The following is a 19,697-nucleotide window of genomic DNA, read 5'->3' as shown; positions in this document are numbered from 1 at the left end:
TTCACCGTGGTAAATTCTGTGGAATCCGAGGTCACAAGAGCCACCAAAGGTGTTGTAAGCTTCGAAATTTGGCAGCGGATATTTCTCAAGTAATGTCCACTGATTCGATCATTAAACTCTGCTTTGGGCAACGTCGTACATATAAATTTTGAGCGGCCGTTTTTGGTCGAGGAAACTATGGGCAGTGCTAACGGGACAAACGCCAGCAGAGGTGAACGGTGTTGTTCAATGAGCAGTTGAATGGAAATGCATCGGCGAATGGTCATAGTCGATGCTTCCCTAATGCCCTCCATTAATAACGTGTAAAATGGAATCGAGAATGTTGGAGATAACTCTCCACACGCGGGAAAGCCTTTAAAGCGGTAACGATGAGGATTTAATACCGAAAATGAAACATGGCCAGCTCAGGCAAAACCCCCTCCCGTGCCTGCACTTGGGCTGTTGCTGATAGCGCGGCTGCACCCGGGCATCATGTTTGTTGTAAAGCTTAACGAATAACGAATGAATGCTGCCAAAAAAATAATCTCCCGTTTGTATTGGATTAGGGAAATGGTCACCTAGTTTTCGGTGACTGAAGGCCAACACAGATGCACTGTCAGATGCATGGGTGAAGTCACTTGTAGGGGATTGCCATAGCAGGGCCTGGGCTAAATGAAATATGTGAGGTTCATTCAGAAAATAACTGTCCCTATTATCTTTGTTCATCAATTATTTATTCCAAAAGATGAAAATTACACATGTGAAACATTTTTTTGTGCAAATCGTATTTTTTCCACGTACTCTTCTTCCAGTTCCATGGCGTTTCTCCAGCGAGACATAAGGGCGAGAATGCTCTACCGGTACCTCGCCCTGGTGACGAAGCTATTTTCTCACTGCACTAGTCACTTCCTCGCTGTCCTTACAAAGTTTTCTACGAATGTCATCCTTTCATGGCCCAAAAAGAGAAAGTGTGAGAGAGATAGGTCGGGGCTGTAGTGCGGATGGCGTATCACCGATATCCGATATGAGTAGTGCTCAGAACAGAGTTTGTGTAGCTGTGAGTGCAGCACGTCTGAGCTAACTGCATTCCCCTGTGGACAAATGGTTGGTGCTCCCGTAGCCAATGAAGTCGAAGTGTTAGGGATATCAAGAGGCTCCATATCGAAGATGTATACGGCATGCAAGGAAAGCGGAAACACGTCATCCCCTAAGTCACAGGACGGGAGTCAGTGTATGCTGAGTGATTGTGACAGGTGCTTAAAGAAGAGGATTCTGAAGAAAAATAACAGGTGGACAGCTGCTAAAGTCAATGCAGAACTGAAGGTTGCACACCTGAAACGTATTAGTACCAAAAACAACACGAAGAGAGCTTCATAAGCAGGGCATTGTAGCGCAAGCCGAAATTCCAGAACCACGTATCAGTGATGCAAATGCCCGTAACAGCAAAACGTCGCGTCGAAGCCAAAACACCTGGACTGTGGAGCAATTGAAGAAAGGCATTTGATCGTATAAGTCTTGTTTCGCCCATTGTACAAATTGTAGCCTAGTTTACGTTTTAAGAGTGTAGCGTTGCGGAGGTCCACATGGTTGCTGTGCAAGGTCGCACTATTGCCAAGGATTAAGTGACCATTTTGGCTGATCATGTCCATCCCATGGTACCCATGTTTCTACCCCAATGGTGATGCTGTGATCCCAGACGACTGGGTCACTTATCACACTTATCGCATCGTCCAAGACTGATTTTGGGAGCGTACGATCAACTTCCTCATCTTTCTTGACCACCACAGTCACCAGATCTGAATATTATCGAGCCTTTGTGGTCTACTACGGAGAGAAGAATGCGTGATCGCTATAAACCTACAACATTGCTACCTCAATATGCCACTACTTTGCTGGAAGATCGGTTTGAGATTCCCTTGAAAAATATATTGGTGCTGTATTTGTCCATTCCGAGATGACTATTCCCAATGCTAATGGTTTTCCACACAGTAGTATACATAGTACTGTGTCGTGTTTTTGTTTGTTTTCATATTTCTGGCCTCCCTTGTACGTGTGTATATGAAACGATGTGCCGGCACACAGAGCAATTTTCTCTAATGGCAGCAGGCAAGCCAGCAGCTCCTGACATTTCCATCCGACGGATGTGTCATCATTAACAGTGACATATGCCGTACCTAGAAATTTGCGTTGATGCGGGTCCCAGGACTAATAACTACTTCGCGGATAGAAGCCGATGCTGATATGGATATCCGTCAGTATGTCTGTGAATATTCGTAGTAATAATAATTATTTAGTTAAAAAAGATTAGTGCTAATGATAGTATTTTTAGCTATTTTGGCCGGCCGCAGTGGCCGTGCGGTTAAAGGCGCTGCAGTCCGGAACCGCAAGACCGCTACGGTCGCAGGTTCGAATCCTGCCTCGGGCATGGATGTTTGTGATGTCCTTAGGTTGGTTAGGTTTAACTAGTTCTAAGTTCTAAGGGACTAATGACCTCAGCAGTTGAGTCGCATAGTGCTCAGAGCCATTTGAACTATTTTTTAGCTATTTTGGTTACATACGATCGATAATCACAGCACTTATTGTTTAATTCCTTATTATGTCCATTTATGACTGGTGACAATATGTCGGTTGCACTACACAGTGTCCTGGAAGGGGTTGAGATTTGGAAAGGTATCGACATGTATCGACATGCCCTTCATACTGGTTTTATGCACAGCTGCATTTACATCCTACTTGCGTCCTACCAGCAGCTGTCTTCTTTCCCAGTCATTTCTGGTTCGTTTGTGTTAAACGCTGTAACTTACGTAATTACCGGAAGTTGCACAAAGTAACATGAAGGCTTATCTGGAACACCAAATCATTTCGAGTCTTCGCTCCATGTTCTGGCTCTTGTTTATATTTCACAGACGGCATAGATAACCGTCAGCATAAAATCAGTATATCTCCTAACATTTTCCATAAATATACACTGATCAGCCAGAACTTTATGACTATATAAACTCGTCCGGGCGACAGCAGCGTCACCTGGCAAGGAATAACTGATAGACAGAGACTCGCACGGTGCATGCTGTATCAGTGAGTCTTCTGTCCGTGTGTAGAATGGTTAAGAAGCGCGATAGTAGATTGTGATGGCCCGGAGGCTCGGCACGATCGTTTCCGAAGCTGCACGACTTGTTGGATGTTTGAAGAGAACTGTGATGAGGTTTCTCGACACGTAGCAAAACCAAGGTGAAACAACCTCCAGACGCAGTATATTTGGACAGCCAACCCTCATTAAAGATGTCGGACGTCGCGAAGATTGGCAAAACGGGAAAGGCAGCAAAGTGTGGCCGAACTGACGTCACACGTCAATGCTGGACACACTACAAGTGTATCTGAACATACAGTGCAAGGAATATTCCTAACGATGGGGCTCCGCAGCCGACGATCCATCCATGTATCTGCGTTAACACCACAACATCGGCAACTACGACTGAAATGAGCACGTGAAAATTGGCACTGGACGCTGGGGCAGTGGCAGAGCGTTGCATGATCTGATGGATCCCATACCTTCTTCATCATGCCGTCGTCTTCCAGGAGAACAGCTTCTTGACTCCTGTGCTGAGGGTCTGAGACAAGCTAGAGGCGGCTTTATTACGCTCTAGGGAACGTGGGCATCTATGCGTCCAATGGAGCTCGTGCAAGGCCAAGGAATATTGTACACTGGTTGCAGACCACGTACACCCCTTCCTGACGATCATGTTTCTGGTCAGCAATAGCATTTTTCAGCAAGATAATGTCCCATGTCCCAAGGTCAGGAATATGATGGAATGGTACGAAGGAACACAGTGGTTCTAGGCGCTTATGTCTGGAACTGCGCGACCGCTACGGTCGCAGGTTCGAATCCTTCCTCGGCCATGGATGTGTGTGATGTCCTTAGGTTAGTTAGGTTTAAGTAGTTCTAAGTTCTAGGGGACTGATGACCTCAGAAGTTAAGTCCCATAGTTCTCAGAGCCGTTTGAACACAGTGGCGAGTTCCAGTCGACGTGCTGGCGCCCCAACTCACCAGATCTGAGTGCGATCCAACACATCTGGGGTGTAATTGAACGTGGTGCCAGAGCTCATCGCTTCCTCTCAGGAATTTACGGGATTTGGGTGACTTGTGTATGCCGATGTGGTGTCAGTTCCCTCTGGCGACCTTCCAAGTCGTCATTGCTTCCATGCCACGACGCATCGCCGCTGTTACCCGAACAAAAGGTGGACGTGCCGCCTGTTAGGTAGGTGGTCATAAAGTTCTCAATGATCAGTGTATTTACTGATACACGTTGCATAAAAGAGTGTGAAATGTGTGACAACAATGTGTAATGAAGTCAAACGAAACTTCCTGGCAGATTAAAACTGTGTGCCCGACCGAGACTCGAACTCGGGACCTTTGCCTTTCGCGGGCAAGTGCTCTACCAACTGAGCTACCGAAGCACGACTCACGCCCGGTACTCACAGCTTTACTTCTGCCAGTACCTCGTCTCCTACCTTCCAAACGATACAGAAGCTCTCCTGCGAAACCTTGCAGAACTAGCACTCCTGAAAGAAAGGATATTGTGGAGACATGGCTTAGCCACAGCCTGGGGGATGTTTCCAGAATGAGATTTTCACTCTGCAGGGGAGTGTGCGCTGATATGAAACTTCCTGGCAGATTAAAACTGTGTGCCCGACCGAGACTCGAACTCGGGACCTTTGCCTTTCGCGGGCAAGTGCTCTACCGACTGTGCTACCGAAGCTCATTCTGAAAACATCCCCCAGGCTGTGGCTAAGCCGTGTCTCCACAATATCCTTTCTTCCAGGAGTGCTAGTTCTGCGAGGTTTCGCAGGAGAGCTTCTGTAAAGTTTGGAAGGTAGGAGACGAGGTACTGGCAGAAGTAAAGCTGTGAGTACCGGGCGTGAGTCGTGATTCGGTAGCTCAGTTGGTAGAGCACTTGCCCGCGAAAGGCAAAGGTCCCGAGTTCGAGTCTCGGTCGGGCACACAGTTTTAATCTGCCAGGAAGTTTCATATCAGCGCACACTCCGCTGCAGAGTGAAAATCTCATTCTGTAATGAAGTCATTTGACGACCAAATATTGTGCGAAACGTTCACAGAAGGCAAAAGAAACTGCCTCTGCGTTCTTAGTCAGTCAAGTGCAAATCACTAGGTCAGTGTTTAAGTGAAAATAATTTAGAACCAGTGCAAGCGTACCGCCAGGCTTCTGGCGTTGCCAGCGGATTTAAGAGACTTAAAATGTGAATATCTGTGAATGAGGATAGAAGGCTTGAGAATGTGGATACATAGACTATCAGGCCCTTGCGATTTCGGTGCAGAAGCGGACAGCGTTTCCCTTACCTACGCAGACTTGTAGCCGTCACTCTGTATGGTACTTCAAGGAAGTTGCAAATTTAATCCAGCAAATTTATCATAGTATAGGGTCAAGAAACATGCGTTCTTACTCGTTCAAACGTAGGTAATAAAATTTTCGTCCACCACGAGGAATTTAACCAGTTACCACCAAGTGATGCGCTACCACTCTACCGCGCATTAGAGACCTAAATTGCGCAGACATCACTTTTAAATCTCCCTGCAGTATGTGTCCTTTTAGATGGAATTTTCAAATACGGTCAATGTAGGAAGTCTGAGACGCGCTGTGTCATGATGAGCTACGTTTCTTCTCACGAGTACCTCGACAAAAGGTAGACGACTGGAAAGAAACCGGAGAGAAAAGATGGCGGAGCATGTGGTTCGGAAGGAATGCGCTGGCCCAGTGGGGCATGTTGACGCCGGAGCAGCGCGGCTGCAAACTGGGGCGACCCCATACGTCAGGCGGAGGGCCCGCTGGAACTGACCTTGGTGAGCAGCAGGGTGCGGCAGACGCGCCGGAAGTGGCCGTCGAGCAGCCAGAAGAGGAACGGGCTCCAGAAGCTGTGGCTCAGCGCCAGCCACGTCGCCAGGAAGTCCAGGAACGGCGGCGCCTGCAACACGCGCAGCCACGTGCCAAACACTCTGCGTAGCAGCCGATCGCGCTGGCCTCCTCTCACACGGTAGAGCTCGACCAGCCTAAGTCTGCCTATTTATTTCATGTACACTGCTAGCCATTGAAACTGCAACACCAGGAAGGCCAGTGGATAGTGAAATGTTACTATTTGTGTGTGTACAGTACAGTAAGAACAGCTAAGTGGTTAAAGTTGTAGGTGGGTTGGACGTATACAGAGTACAATACTTAGCCCGGTTCGGCATGGAGTCGAACCGATCTCAGGTGACAGATATGTGTGTGACATTCCAGGCTGCTTGAGCTGTTTGCCAAAGATCATAAAAAGGATTGATGCCGAGCAGGGGCGTGCCACACTTCTCGGCAATCCATGGTCAGATGTTTCCAGTTGGTGAGACATGTAGGCCGTGTGCTCACTAAGGGTACAGTCAAAGTTTCTCTGGATCGAGGAAAGCCGCGACAGCACAGGGACAATAAGCGGTTTGTCGTTATCTTGTTGGAAGATAACATCATGGAGAACCCAAAGATATTGGCACAGCCACCGGTCTCAACAAATCAGAGATATGTCGCTTGCTGTCAAATTACTAGCACGATCACTGGGCTCGTGTGATGGAGCCGAATGCAATGTAGCAATGTTCGCTCTTCTCAGAGCGTCGAGACACGCATTCGCTGTGATACTGTTCGCAGGACCAGATCTTGTCTGGAGGGCGACGTAGCGCCGCTCCTGCGCCCTGTGATATTGTTGGGAATATCACTTTTGGCGCGTCTCTCTGCAGCGGGAGCCACCGACGTAATACTGACAGGCCTTAACGTTCCGGATGTCACTGTGGCTGTGTGTACACTTGCCTTTCTGCATATAAGCCCATTTTCTGGGTCTAGATATGTGACCTGGCTGTACGATCCTCTCCTCTCTAGCCCAGGTCCTACAGGTTGTCAATTTGCTACATTGCATTATGGCCCTGCTGAACTCATGAATCCGTATACACATGACACTCGTGGGGACTCCACCAAAGCGACCAGCATAGTTGCGAAACGGTAACGTACAGTCTCAACAGGACAGGATCCGACCACCGACGAATTCCGACGCGTGCATGTAGGCGTTTTCCTTCTAGCACGCTTCGTAATACGATCTTCCCACAAATAAACGACAAATAAGCTTTTTCAATGAGAAACCCCCAACGTAATCTTTCCTTACGCAGGATGCTCGGAAACAGTCTGAAAAACATTTAAGGGTATTGCAGGAATGATTGTGCTGATATATGTCAGCCAATCAGGTAGACGTGCGCGCCAAGTCAAGTAGCATGCCAGAGGCGATGCCACGAAAAAGGTTCTTCGTTTCGTTTCCTCAAACCGAACAAACGCCGCTTTTGCATACCTAGCTTCCTTTTCTCACTTCCGAAAGAGCCACATTTTAACGTGTTATGAGCATTTTAACAAGTGGTAGTACAGGGGCCCACAGATGTCTGTGCATTACCGCGTTTCAGCGCTTACGAGTGCTTGATTTTGCACACGCAGCTTCCTGTTTGGGTAACTTCAACTCGGAAACGACGCAATGTGTCGAATCTTTTTCTTAACGATTATTTCTCAGCACAATCTCCCCTGCAACGGCCTCATAAGCTTTCCAGATTTCTGACTACTCCGCATATAAAATGTAGATGGCGTTACTCCTGTTTTGCGCGATTGTGCCTAAATGCTAAGCGTGTAGTACACAGATGCCAATTTTATCTTTGCTGCATGCGATCTTCATGGTCTCACAGTCTTAATGGCCAGCAGTCTGCAATGACAAGTCACTTCTTAGATGTCTGAAGCAAGTAGTTCATTACAGACGCAACACGGTAAGTCCAAGTACTTGCACCTTCTTTTAGAGTACATTTGGAGTTCGGATTCACAGTACGGAGGGATCTATACACGTTGTTCAGCCTTCAGAGTACACTGTCTCTTCATATTGGGAACATCTACAAATGTCTCATACGAACACTGTTGGAATACACGGCTGCTGTACGGAGAAATTTCTCTGGTAGCACAACTGTCGCCTCCGGACGATGCAGAATATGTTCCTCATTGCGGCTCCAGAACTGCGATACCAGATGCATATGTTACCGGCCAAATCTGACTGTAGGTCAAACTCGTTCATCCTGTTACCGATATGATAAAACAGTATGCCCTATTTCGAATCGGTTTATCCTAGTTACAATTAACATGTTTTAGGATAAACTGGTACGTCCTAGCCTGAAATAATTTTGCCTAGCCAGAACGCATTGAAACGTCCCCTTTCAACAATTTTACATGACTGTGCTTAAACTGACACACAATATTTTGTTAGCGCAACGCAATCTGACTTTCAAAATTCCCTACAAAAGAATGGCCCTGACTAACATTAAACTATACCTTTCACAAATCACTTACCTCACAAAAATCTTCGCTACTCAAGCTACTGCAATACAGCGAGCGCCACTACTGCCAGCTAAATAAAAGATTCAAACTACTGAAGGCACTAACTACTGATAGGGATAGTTAGCAAATGAAAGATATTAATAGAGAGCAAACAATGTATTTACCTTGATATCATCACAAGTCATAATATATATATCAGTTCATGACAAATTACAAATCTCCGCCATCTCTCTCCCCACATCCACCACTGCTGGCGGCTCACCTCCAACTGCGCAACGCTACGCGCTGTTCACAGCCAGCTGCCGCTGCCCAACACTACAATGGCAGACAACAATGCAAACTAGCCACAGACTGCACACAGCACAGCCAGTGATTTTCATATTGAGCGCTACGTAACGTTGCCAATAAGAAAACATAAACAGCCTACTTACATAGAGAAAACATAAACAGCCTACTTACATAGAGAAAACATAAACAGCCTACTTACATAGCCCCCATGCTCCCCACAAAAATTTTACAAAATATTTTTTGGGCAGTGGCCAATAATGATTTGATAAAATTTTTCATAATTACAATAACAAACATGTCAAATGCACACACTTATTGATACAATGTTGGTCAAAAGCTAAAATTTTCTCACAGTCCATAAAGACAGTCCTAATCGTACATAACAGTAGAATAGCAGTGTTTTTTCTCAAAGTCTGGGCAGTAAAAGAAAATGCACACGGAAGTAGTGGATTTCCATGCAGTCTTGAAGAAGTAGTGTTGTCCTTCCAATGGAAAGACAGTGCTGACTCTTGATATGCATACAGGTAATGGGCCACAACAGAGTAAACCCACAGCAGAGTCAGTCGAAATTTTGAAGAGTATTGGTAGGTAGGTCATCACAGAGCAGACCCACTGTAGTCCTGGTAGAGATTACGGTATTGGTGGACCACCAGAGGTGCAGACCCACTGCAGTCCTTGTAGAAATAATGGTATTGGTGGGTCATCAAAGATGCAGACCCACTGTAGTCCTTGTAGAAATAATGGCGTTGGTGGGTCATCATAGATGCAGACCCACTGTAGTCCTTGTAGAGATTACGGTATTGGTGGGCCACCAGAGGTGCAGACCCACTGCAGTCCTTGTAGAAATAATGGTATTGGTGGGTCATCAAAGATGCAGACCCACTGTAGTCCTTGTAGAAATAATGGCGTTGGTGGGTCATCATAGATGCAGACCCACTGTAGTCCTTGTAGAGATAGCCAGCAGCCATCTGTTGTGACTGTGCAGGTGCACAATCACCACTGAAGAGTCTTGCGGAGAATATAGCAAGTCCATAAACCACCACTTGTGCACTCACAAAGTTTTTGGAATTGTCCTTAGAACCAGCAATGCTGTTATCCAGTCCCTTGCTGAATTATTAACACACTTGCAAACACTAACAGTCCCTACTTCTCACATATTGTCCATATACTATGACCAACAGAAACGTGTGCAGTGAAATGTAACTTACAAGTTAATAATGTCATGAACTGGTGACAATTACAATTTTATAACATAAGAATACAATTACAAAGGTACAAAATACATCATTAAAAACATAATAATACAGATAACATTTGTAGTACAGGCTTTACAAAAGAATAGAAATAAACATATACATCAGTGTTACAAAAATAGTGACATAAGTACATACATAAAATAATGAGAATAGTTTTCGAAACATTAATTTCACACATGAACATTGAAACAGAACAGAATTGTAAACAACTTTACAAAGAAAATAACATATTATTAATGCAACTTATATTTGAGGATAACAGTATTCCTCCTCATAGTGAATATAGCTTAGTATTAGAAGAGAAAAAAATTCTATGAAACAGTACACAGAGACAGGAAGAAAACAAATACTCAAGGGTACACAAACACATAGTGGGATAACACCAATAGGAAAGGACAGGGTTCGTTTTCAGTGTAACATTTGGTACTGCAGTCCAACCCAAAACTTCATATATCTTTCCTCTTATTTCATCCTTTGTTTCCACCAAAAAAAATTCTATCTAAGCATGCTTTCTGTATTTATATGTTCACACATTTCTTACCTCAACATTTATTTCCAAGAAAATCCTACCTAAACCTGTTTTCTCAATGCATTTCTTCCAATTCATCGCAACTCATTCTCTCAGAGGCTACCCCCTCTTAAGCTAACTTAAATCTACTGAGCTCAGATGCTAAACTAAGGGACGAGGCAATGCAGCATCACATAACAAATCAACACAAACAGCAATGCAAAAAATGCAAATTGGCAAAGCTAGCAGCATAAATGAGCAAAAGTCAAATTCAATAACACTATGCCTGGCAAACAGCAGCAACTTATACCTAAACATGACATAGCGCAAGCAGAAAAAATATTACACTAAACAACAATGCAGATAAGGGAAATGTATATTCACATCTTAATGTCTATGTAATTAAAGTGGTGCACCACAAGAAGTTATTCTACCAAAAAGTTACCAATTACTTGAAAAGAAAATTATGAATGCAGTTACTAGTTCCTTCTTATTGTTCTTTCCTTTCCAAGTGCTCCTTTTTTAAAGAATGTGGATCATAAAATAATTATTTAATAGATCTGTTGACAGAAAGTGTTCACATTAGCAAATGCATTTTATTTTATAAAAGCAATGCTGCAACACAGCTGAAAAACAGGTATCAAATGAAATAAGCAATTACGCAAACCAAAGCATAAAAATATCATTCAATAGTCATGTGACATTTCATAAGTTAGTAGAAATTCTCTCAACTCTCGTAGAAAGACGCTTGTCATAATCAGGTGTGCAGATGTAAAAATATTTCCAAGGATAATGGCCTCCCCTTTTTTTTTGTTCTATCTTCCTGTGCTCTGAAAGGCACGCGCTAATGACTTTTTCTCCAGGCATCTGTCACAGCTGGGTGCCCGCGACGCATTACGTGCAGGTGGTCACTTAACTTTCGTACGGAAATATTTACGACAGCAATTTTCGCTAAAGTGACAGTCTCACATAAAAATACTTCACAGGTCAAGAATTAGCGTTGCAAATCTGTAGAAACAAAATCCTATGAATATAACAGTGTCCAAAAAATGTTCAGTGGCATTGTGATACATTCACACATGATTCACACATGTCATAACTCTTAAAGTACGATTCTTGGTTTCCAACTGCATTCACAAGTCAAGAGTCCCTACCCACTATTCATTACTCCTTACCTTATTACACATATACGTATCCATCGACACTCGTCAATATTTCGTCATTATAAATATGAAGCATAATCAAATAACTCATGTAGCCTCAGCCTATTAATCATAAACATACCTCAGCAGCATAATACACATCGTCGTCGTAAAAATAACATCATAACACCTCAGTCAAATCTCAAAATCGTCGTAGCTTCCTCCAATAATTAAAAAAATTCTCTGCTCATGTCAAAAGTGTCATCTGCCTCAAACGTACTTTAAAAATCATAATCCCTTTACCAAATACATCATTCAAAGCTCTCATAGTATCACAATGGTTCTGAAAAAATATGAACAGTTTACAATGCACAGACAAAATACAGTTTCATAAGTGTGAAGTTATCCAGCTGTGTAATTACGTAAACATCTGTCACTGACGTAGTAAAAAAATGTTTATCTCTCAGTTAAATGATCAGATAGCTGTGTAATTTGTGTGTTAGAGAAATATGGTACCGATGTGTAAAGTTGTATAAGCAAATACCATATTAGCTAGGGTTCCTTGTGGTTGCCACACACATGGTACACAAAGTAAGCGTGTACCCCCCTGAGGATTAATGTAATTATACCCTCAGGTGTTACAGATTACACCAATGGAATGAAATATATCACGGAAAAACTTTGTATCATTGTGTTTCAAATATCTTTGAAAATAAATGTTTTTAGTACGAAATTGATCACTCAAATACGTGTCCTGTAGCGCTAAACATGCGTCTTGCTGTAAGATAATCTCTGTGGAAGTGTCGTAGTTATCGTCCCCCAAAGCTAAGTTCTGCAGAAGTCAATGTACTGACCTCATGATAAACAAAGTGAAATGCTTTGCGTATAGATATCATACTTATTACGCTTATTGCCGTGATGAAGAAAGTACTGTGCTGTAACGTATTGTTGTGCTACAGAAAAGGCTGTCTCCTTGTAGCTATACCACAAAAGTTACTACTAAAATATGTTTTACTTTCCAGAAGAATTCAGAAAACTGTGCAGATATAAAACAGATACACCGCAAAAGCAACATTGTAAATTGTCACTCATTAGTAGCGTCGTGATAAAAATCGTGTAGCTGTCACATAAACTAACCTCTGTGTCATCTGGTATCTCTCAGAAAGCACTTTAAATACAGAATGTATTTTCAGGTAACCAAAATGTTGCATTAAAATCTCATTAGCAGTACTGGTAAATGTTCTAAGTATGTGAGCCTTATAGTCGTTACGTAATCGCACAACTAACAAGCAAGAATGTACACACACAATAACACTGTGACGTCTGTTCACTATAACAATGCATTCGTCATTTCTGTTTAAATAAGTTCTCTTGGTTCTTGATTGGATATTTAACTTCAAACATTGTTGTATGTTAACAGATTCTAAGTCTGACAAAGCATATTAGTAATGTGAAGCGAAAAATTTTATGACAAAAACTAAGTTAAAAAGCAGATTATCTTTCAATAAACGGTTTTACATGTGAAATGTGGTGTAAACCTTTACTCTTCCTAGTACGCAGAGTTTCAACTTCAACGCAATTATCATGTGGTATACGTCGGATTCTGTAAGGTCCATTGTAAACTAGAAAGAATTTGTGACTCAAGTGTTTCTTCTTATGTGACAATGAATGAGCTTTAATGAGAACTTTCTGACCAATATACAACTTCTTTGCATTTGCTTTACCGTGTAGTTTTCTCCTTTTGTCTGCTGCAGATTTTATATTTTTAAGAGCCAAATCAATTATGTCTTTGTGTCGAAGTTTACGTGTATTCGGGAAAGGTACAAGCTCTCTGATTCTGTTCGGTGGTTCTTCATTCTTCAGTACAAGAGTAGGTGATAAAGCAGTGGAGTCGTGAGGCATTTCATTCAGCACGTTTTGAAATAAGTGTAAATATCTGTCCCAATGCTGATGCTTTCTGTGACAATAAAGTCTACAAAGCTTATTGATTTCTTTCATAATCCGTTCGGAGGGGTTACAATGTGGTGAGTACAATGAAATAAAAACAGGTTTGATTTTATGGTTGCGAAGCATGCGTGACCAAACAGCAGATCTGAATTGCGGTCCGTTATCTGAAATGACTTTACTAACGTGTCCAACTTCACGTAAGAAATTTTTAACAAAGGCGTTGGATACAGACCGTCCAGTGGCTTTACGTAACGGTGTGAAAGAAACAAATTTTGAAGTAAGTTCAACAGCGACTAGAACGTACGAAAATCCATTAGATGTTCTGACAAGCGGTCCCAAGAGATCAACAGCCGCAAATTCTTTTAATTTAGAAGGAATAATAGGAAACAACGGAGCACGATGTGAGACAGTGGATGGTTTCGCCTTTTGACAAAGTTTACAAATAGACAAGACTCTTCGAATTCGCTTTTCCATATTGTTAAAATAACAAGTCGTTCGAAGAATATGATAACATTTTCGTGGGCCAAAATGTGCGTAGCTGAAATGAATGTACCAAATGAGCTTATTAACAAAATCGTCAGGAATGCAAAGTACCCATAGCTTGTCATCAACAGTGCAGCGTTTGAAGAGTATGTTGTTTCTAACCAGGTAATAATGCCGAATCTGTGTGTGTGTCTTTTCATGCCATTTGCTCTTGATGTCTTTCCAAATCGGATCTTTATCTTGTTCATGAGCAATGTCCTTTAAAGATGTGGTGATGAAGTTTTCAAAGGCGACTTTCTGAATGTAAAGAATACTGAAATTTTTCTCGAGGTTGCCTTCTGTGGTACTTTTCTCAAGCCCAGCCGGTGCGCGTGACAGTGCGTCCGCAACAATGTTCTCCTTGCCGGGAATGTAGACTATTGTGAAGCGGAATTCTTGCAGAAACAATGCCCAACGTTTTAACCTGTCATGATTTAATTTTGAAGACATAAGAAATTGTAATGCACGATGATCACTGTATACTTTTACGTGCTTACCAGAAAGAAAGAAACGGAATTTGTTAAATGCCCAAACGATAGCTAAAGCTTCTAATTCAGTAACGGAATAATTTTTTTCAGATTTGGTTAGCACTCGGCTAGCAAAAGCAATGGTTTTCTGAACGGTAGTGTCATTTTCTATGGCTTCTTGAAATAAATGGGCACCAAGACCGACTTTAGAAGAATCCGTGCTAAGGCAGAAATCTTGTGACAGATCTGGATGTGCTAGTATTGGCGCGTTAAGTAGCGATTCTTTCAAAGAATTGAATTCCAACTGTGCTTGTTCGTCCCAGTTCCAAATAGTATTTTTTCCAGTGAGAGAACAAAGTTTTGGTGTAACAAGAATTTGCATATTCAGAAAACGACGGTAAAAATTTACGAGACCTAGAAAACTGCGGACTTGTCTTTTTGTGGATGGAACTGGAATGGCTCTGATTGCTTCTAACTTTTCAGGATCCGGCTGAATGCCTTCAGAAGAAATAATATGTCCCAAAAACTTCACCTTTGTCCTACCGAATTCAGACTTTTCCAAGTTAACTGTAATTCCAGATTCTACAAAAATACGTAACAAACTGTTGAGGATGCGATTATGTAGTTCCCATGAAGCTTCTGCTATTAGAATATCGTCCACATATAAGGTGATGTGACGTTTTAAGAACTCAGGTAATATCGAATTTAGCCCGCGAATGAATGCTGCTGAAGAAATGTTCAAACCAAAGGGAAGTTTCCGAAACTGATAACAAACGCCGAAACAAAGGAAAGCTGTGTATTTTCTACATTCTGGATGAAGTTCGATCTGATAAAAGCTGGATCTGAGATCAATGGAAGACAACACTTTTACACCATTAAAATTTTGAAGAAGTTCTTCCAACGTTTGCGGCCTGTCTGTTTCAGGAATAATGATAGTATTGATTTGTCTCGAATCTAAGACAAGCCTGATCGATCCATTTTTCTTCTCAACAACATGTAATGGATTGTTGTATGAGCTTACTGCAGGCTCAATAATGCCCTCGTCAAGCATAGATTGTATTTCTGTTCTAACACGGTCCCTATAATGCGCCGGAATTACGTATGGTGTAACACAAAATTTAGTATGCTCACGAACACGAAATTGGTATTGAAATCCCTTGATTGTTCCTGTTTTGTGAGTAAAAACTGTGGAATGTGCTTGTAAAATCTCAAAAAGGTCCTGCCTATCAGTGTCATTACAATTCTCAATTGCTTGAATTTTATTCTGAATTAACTCATTAATTTCAAATATGCCGTCGATGTCATCCCTGTCAGTACTTGCAGAGTGATTGTTAGTGTCAAGTTCCCTCGAAAATTCTGAACTGTTGTCTAACAGAGCGTAAAGCCGATTAATTTCCTCATCATGGTTTGAGAGCCAATCTTCAAATTTCAAAGCTATTGACTTACCTTCTTTTTCTAAAGTTATTTCAGCATCGTGAAAGTTTAAGATTGCTTTGTATTCATTCAAAAAGTCTACTCCCAGTATAATTTCCGTCGACAATAATGGAACAATAAGAAAGTTCATAGAGAAGCTGTGTCTTTGACAAAAGAATTCTAAGTTCGTTTGTTGGCGTACATCTACACTTTTTCCAAAGATTGCACCTTGTAATTTAATCTTACGTAACGGAAGTGTGGGGCAATCGTTCGATTTGTTGCATTTGCTAAAGGCTGTTTCACTGATTACTGAAATGGGACTGCCAGAGTCAAGTACTGCCGTAAATTTTACGTCATTTACTGTAATGTGAATCACAGGATATGCAATGTTGTTATGTTTTACGTCGTGTTCTTGGAGTAAGATGTCCCTAATGTCTTCCATTTTTACGTAATTACTAGCTACGGCAGCTGCGTCGTTAGTTTCATACGCGCGTTTTGTGGCTGCCAGCGGTATGAGTCATTGCCTATTGTCTCTTTGTTGGCGCGCGTCGTTATTGGGATTTGGAGACCTAACTTCTACAAATTCACCGTGACGAGAGGGCCCTGCCCTGTTTAAATCCCGCCAGTTCTGATGCAATTCAGGTCTGTCGTTACGATCACATCGTCTGTCGTCATGTCGGTAGTTCCTGTAGTTCCTTTCTTGTCGGTTAAGTGGTGGAGAATTTCTCCCTGAATCGTAACTGCGCGTTGGACCGTTGCGTCTAAAGTTATTCTGTCTCCCTTGATAATAATTATTTTGGTTCCCAAATTGTCTGTTTCTCTGATTGTCTCTGTGATAGTCACTACCGCGGAGAGGTGATCTTTCCCTGTAATTATTACTACTCTGCCAACGGTTGTAATACGGGTGGTGTCTATTTCGGTCACGATTTGTGTTGTGAGAATAGCCTTGTCGCGTCCAGTTATTATTTCTTTCATCGCGGAATTGCGACGGATGTGACCTGTAATTGCTGTGTTCCTGGTTTCGCGTTCCGCGATTGTCAGTGTCAATTTCTAATTCTTGTAAGAGTCCCTGAAATGCTTCAATGTCGTCTTTGCAACGTCCTGCCAAAATAATATGTCGTAAATGTTCAGGCAGTTTGATTAAGCAAATGCGGATGAGTTCTGAGGGGCTGTATGGGTTAGACAGGTATTGATTCTTGTGCAACATGTCTTCAAAATATTTCACAAGACTGGAAAATTCAGATTGTTCGAAGTGTTTCATCATTATGATGTTATGTTTTACACGGTCTTGTGTAGCTTGAGACCAATACGCAGAGAGGAAGGCATGATAAAAATCTCCTTCACTGTGACAATCGTGAATGACCGATCGCATTCTTACACCTGGTTCATTCTCTAAGTAGCCACACATAAATTCTAACCTGTGCTCCAATGACCAGTTGGGAGGGAAACAATGAGAGAATTGATGGAGCCACGCTTGTGGATGAATGTCGTTGGCAGAATTCTTAAACGTTTTGAATTTACGTGTAGTAATGAACAACTTATAGTCAAAATCATCGTGTCGGCGAGTAGCATCTCGGTCATAGTTACGTCGTGTCGGCGGTTCCATCTCAAAATTCGGTGTACCTTGCCAATTTCTTTCATAATTACCGAAATGCCCTGTGTTATTATTTTGTGGCTTTTGCGTATTTCTAAGTCCCTCTTCCCGTGTTGGAGCGCGAGTGTCTCCTGAAATACGTAATTCTTGTATTACCTGTGTCAGCTGATCTTGTACTTCCCGGATTTCTCTTTGGTGTTGCGTATCAATTTGATTCAGATTTTGTTTCAGTTTCCTAATTTGTTCGCTCTGTTCTGTGTCATTAAAGACTACCGGTTTTGCGTCATTCAGATTATCATCTACCTTCGTAGATAAATTATTTAGCTGATCCGAAAGTTCAACTACTTTCTCTGATAATGAACACATTTCCTCAGTGTGTTTTTCTGAACCAAGCTTCAGAGTGTCCATTTGTGTTGAAATCGAATCTACTGTGTCCTTTAAGTTTTCCTGAGTTTTTGCAAGTTGCGTAACCGAATCGGTAGATGCAACTGAGTCAATTTTAGCCCACAAGGTCTCATGATTTTCATGAACAATGGTTTGCAGTTCTTTTATGGCTGCTTCGTGATTCTGTAATGCATTTTCATGCCGCGAAAAAATAGGTTGAAAATGCTCACAAATTTGTGTTTTTACGTCATTACACACTTTCTGACATTTCGATTCAATGTTATGTAACTCAGCAGTTAAATCTTCACGCGTTTGTTCAAGAGTTTGTTCCAATGAGTCTAACTTTTGAAGCTGTTGCTGTGTTTGTCTCTGATTTTGTTCCAGTGTGTCTAACTTTTGAAGCTTTTGCTGTGTTTGTCTCTGATTTTGTTCCATTTGTTGCATTAATTGCAATAATAATGTATTAGTGTCTGGAATCTGTTTCTCTACGCTTTTCGGCAGTGCATTTGCACCGGCAACATTCACATTTTGACAAGCAGAAAATGTGTCTTGACTTATTTGAGAAAACGGTGATGACCCAAAACCTGAATCTACAGTATTTGCGAAATTGTGTCCTGTCATTTCGGATTCCTGAGGCGAGCTGTTGCCGACCGATCGATCGATAATGCTTCCCTCTTCACTAATTGTTTCACTGTCCATGCCATTGTTTGCCGCCCGTTCCATTTCCCTATTCACAATTACCAAATTACTACTTTGAACATCAGTTAATTCACTACTCGGTGGCGCTAACACACTGCTTTCGTCTTCACTGTCATTTCTCAGTTTACTTTGGAGCCTAGTATTACGTTTTTCACACGCCATTATTGTCACAATATTTCACACGACAACACAGAAAAACACAATTTGAAGATCAAAAATAAGAGAACACATTAACATAGCACTGAAAATAATATCTAGTTAATTGCAGCTGCGAAATACTTGGTGCAAATCTACATGCATGCCACAACTGTTTTACTATACAACAATGAAAGGCTACAACTACAAAGGAAATTCTCTCTACAATTACGCGCTAGCAATAAACAAAAGCTACACTAATTACACAAACTACAAGAAAAAAATCAGAAGATTCCAGTGAGGTATCCTAGGCTAAGGGTCCTGGCAGGGTCGCCATATGAAACGTCCCCTTTCAACAATTTTACATGACTGTGCTTAAACTGACACACAATATTTTGTTAGCGCAACGCAATCTGACTTTCAAAATTCCCTACAAAAGAATGGCCCTGACTAACATTAAACTATACCTTTCACAAATCACTTACCTCACAAAAATCTTCGCTACTCAAGCTACTGCAATACAGCGAGCGCCACTACTGCCAGCTAAATAAAAGATTCAAACTACTGAAGGCACTAACTACTGATAGGGATAGTTAGCAAATGAAAGATATTAATAGAGAGCAAACAATGTATTTACCTTGATATCATCACAAGTCATAATATATATATCAGTTCATGACAAATTACAAATCTCCGCCATCTCTCTCCCCACATCCACCACTGCTGGCGGCTCACCTCCAACTGCGCAACGCTACGCGCTGTTCACAGCCAGCTGCCGCTGCCCAACACTACAATGGCAGACAACAATGCAAACTAGCCACAGACTGCACACAGCACAGCCAGTGATTTTCATATTGAGCGCTACGTAACGTTGCCAATAAGAAAACATAAACAGCCTACTTACATAGAGAAAACATAAACAGCCTACTTACATAGAGAAAACATAAACAGCCTACTTACAGCATGTCGTTGCCTG

General features: G+C 42.0%; 1 protein-coding gene across 1 annotated transcript in view; it reads right to left on the bottom strand.

Annotated features, from left to right (window-relative positions):
* The window catches only part of LOC126481992 (uncharacterized), a 65,857-nt gene that overhangs the window by 19,982 nt on the left and 26,178 nt on the right, over window positions 1–19,697 (bottom strand). The window contains exons 2-3 of the mRNA XM_050105956.1: window positions 5,830–5,955; window positions 4,672–4,714 (exon numbers count right to left, since the gene is read on the bottom strand). Coding sequence (XP_049961913.1) covers window positions 4,672–4,714; window positions 5,830–5,955 — 169 coding nt within the window. The remainder of the gene's footprint in view (window positions 1–4,671; window positions 4,715–5,829; window positions 5,956–19,697) is intronic.

This window comes from Schistocerca serialis, chromosome 5, assembly GCF_023864345.2.
Source record: "Schistocerca serialis cubense isolate TAMUIC-IGC-003099 chromosome 5, iqSchSeri2.2, whole genome shotgun sequence".
Lineage (NCBI taxonomy): Eukaryota > Metazoa > Arthropoda > Insecta > Orthoptera > Acrididae > Schistocerca > Schistocerca serialis.
The sequence above is the reverse complement of the archived record's forward strand: the minus strand, read 5'-3'. Positions and strand labels throughout refer to the sequence as shown.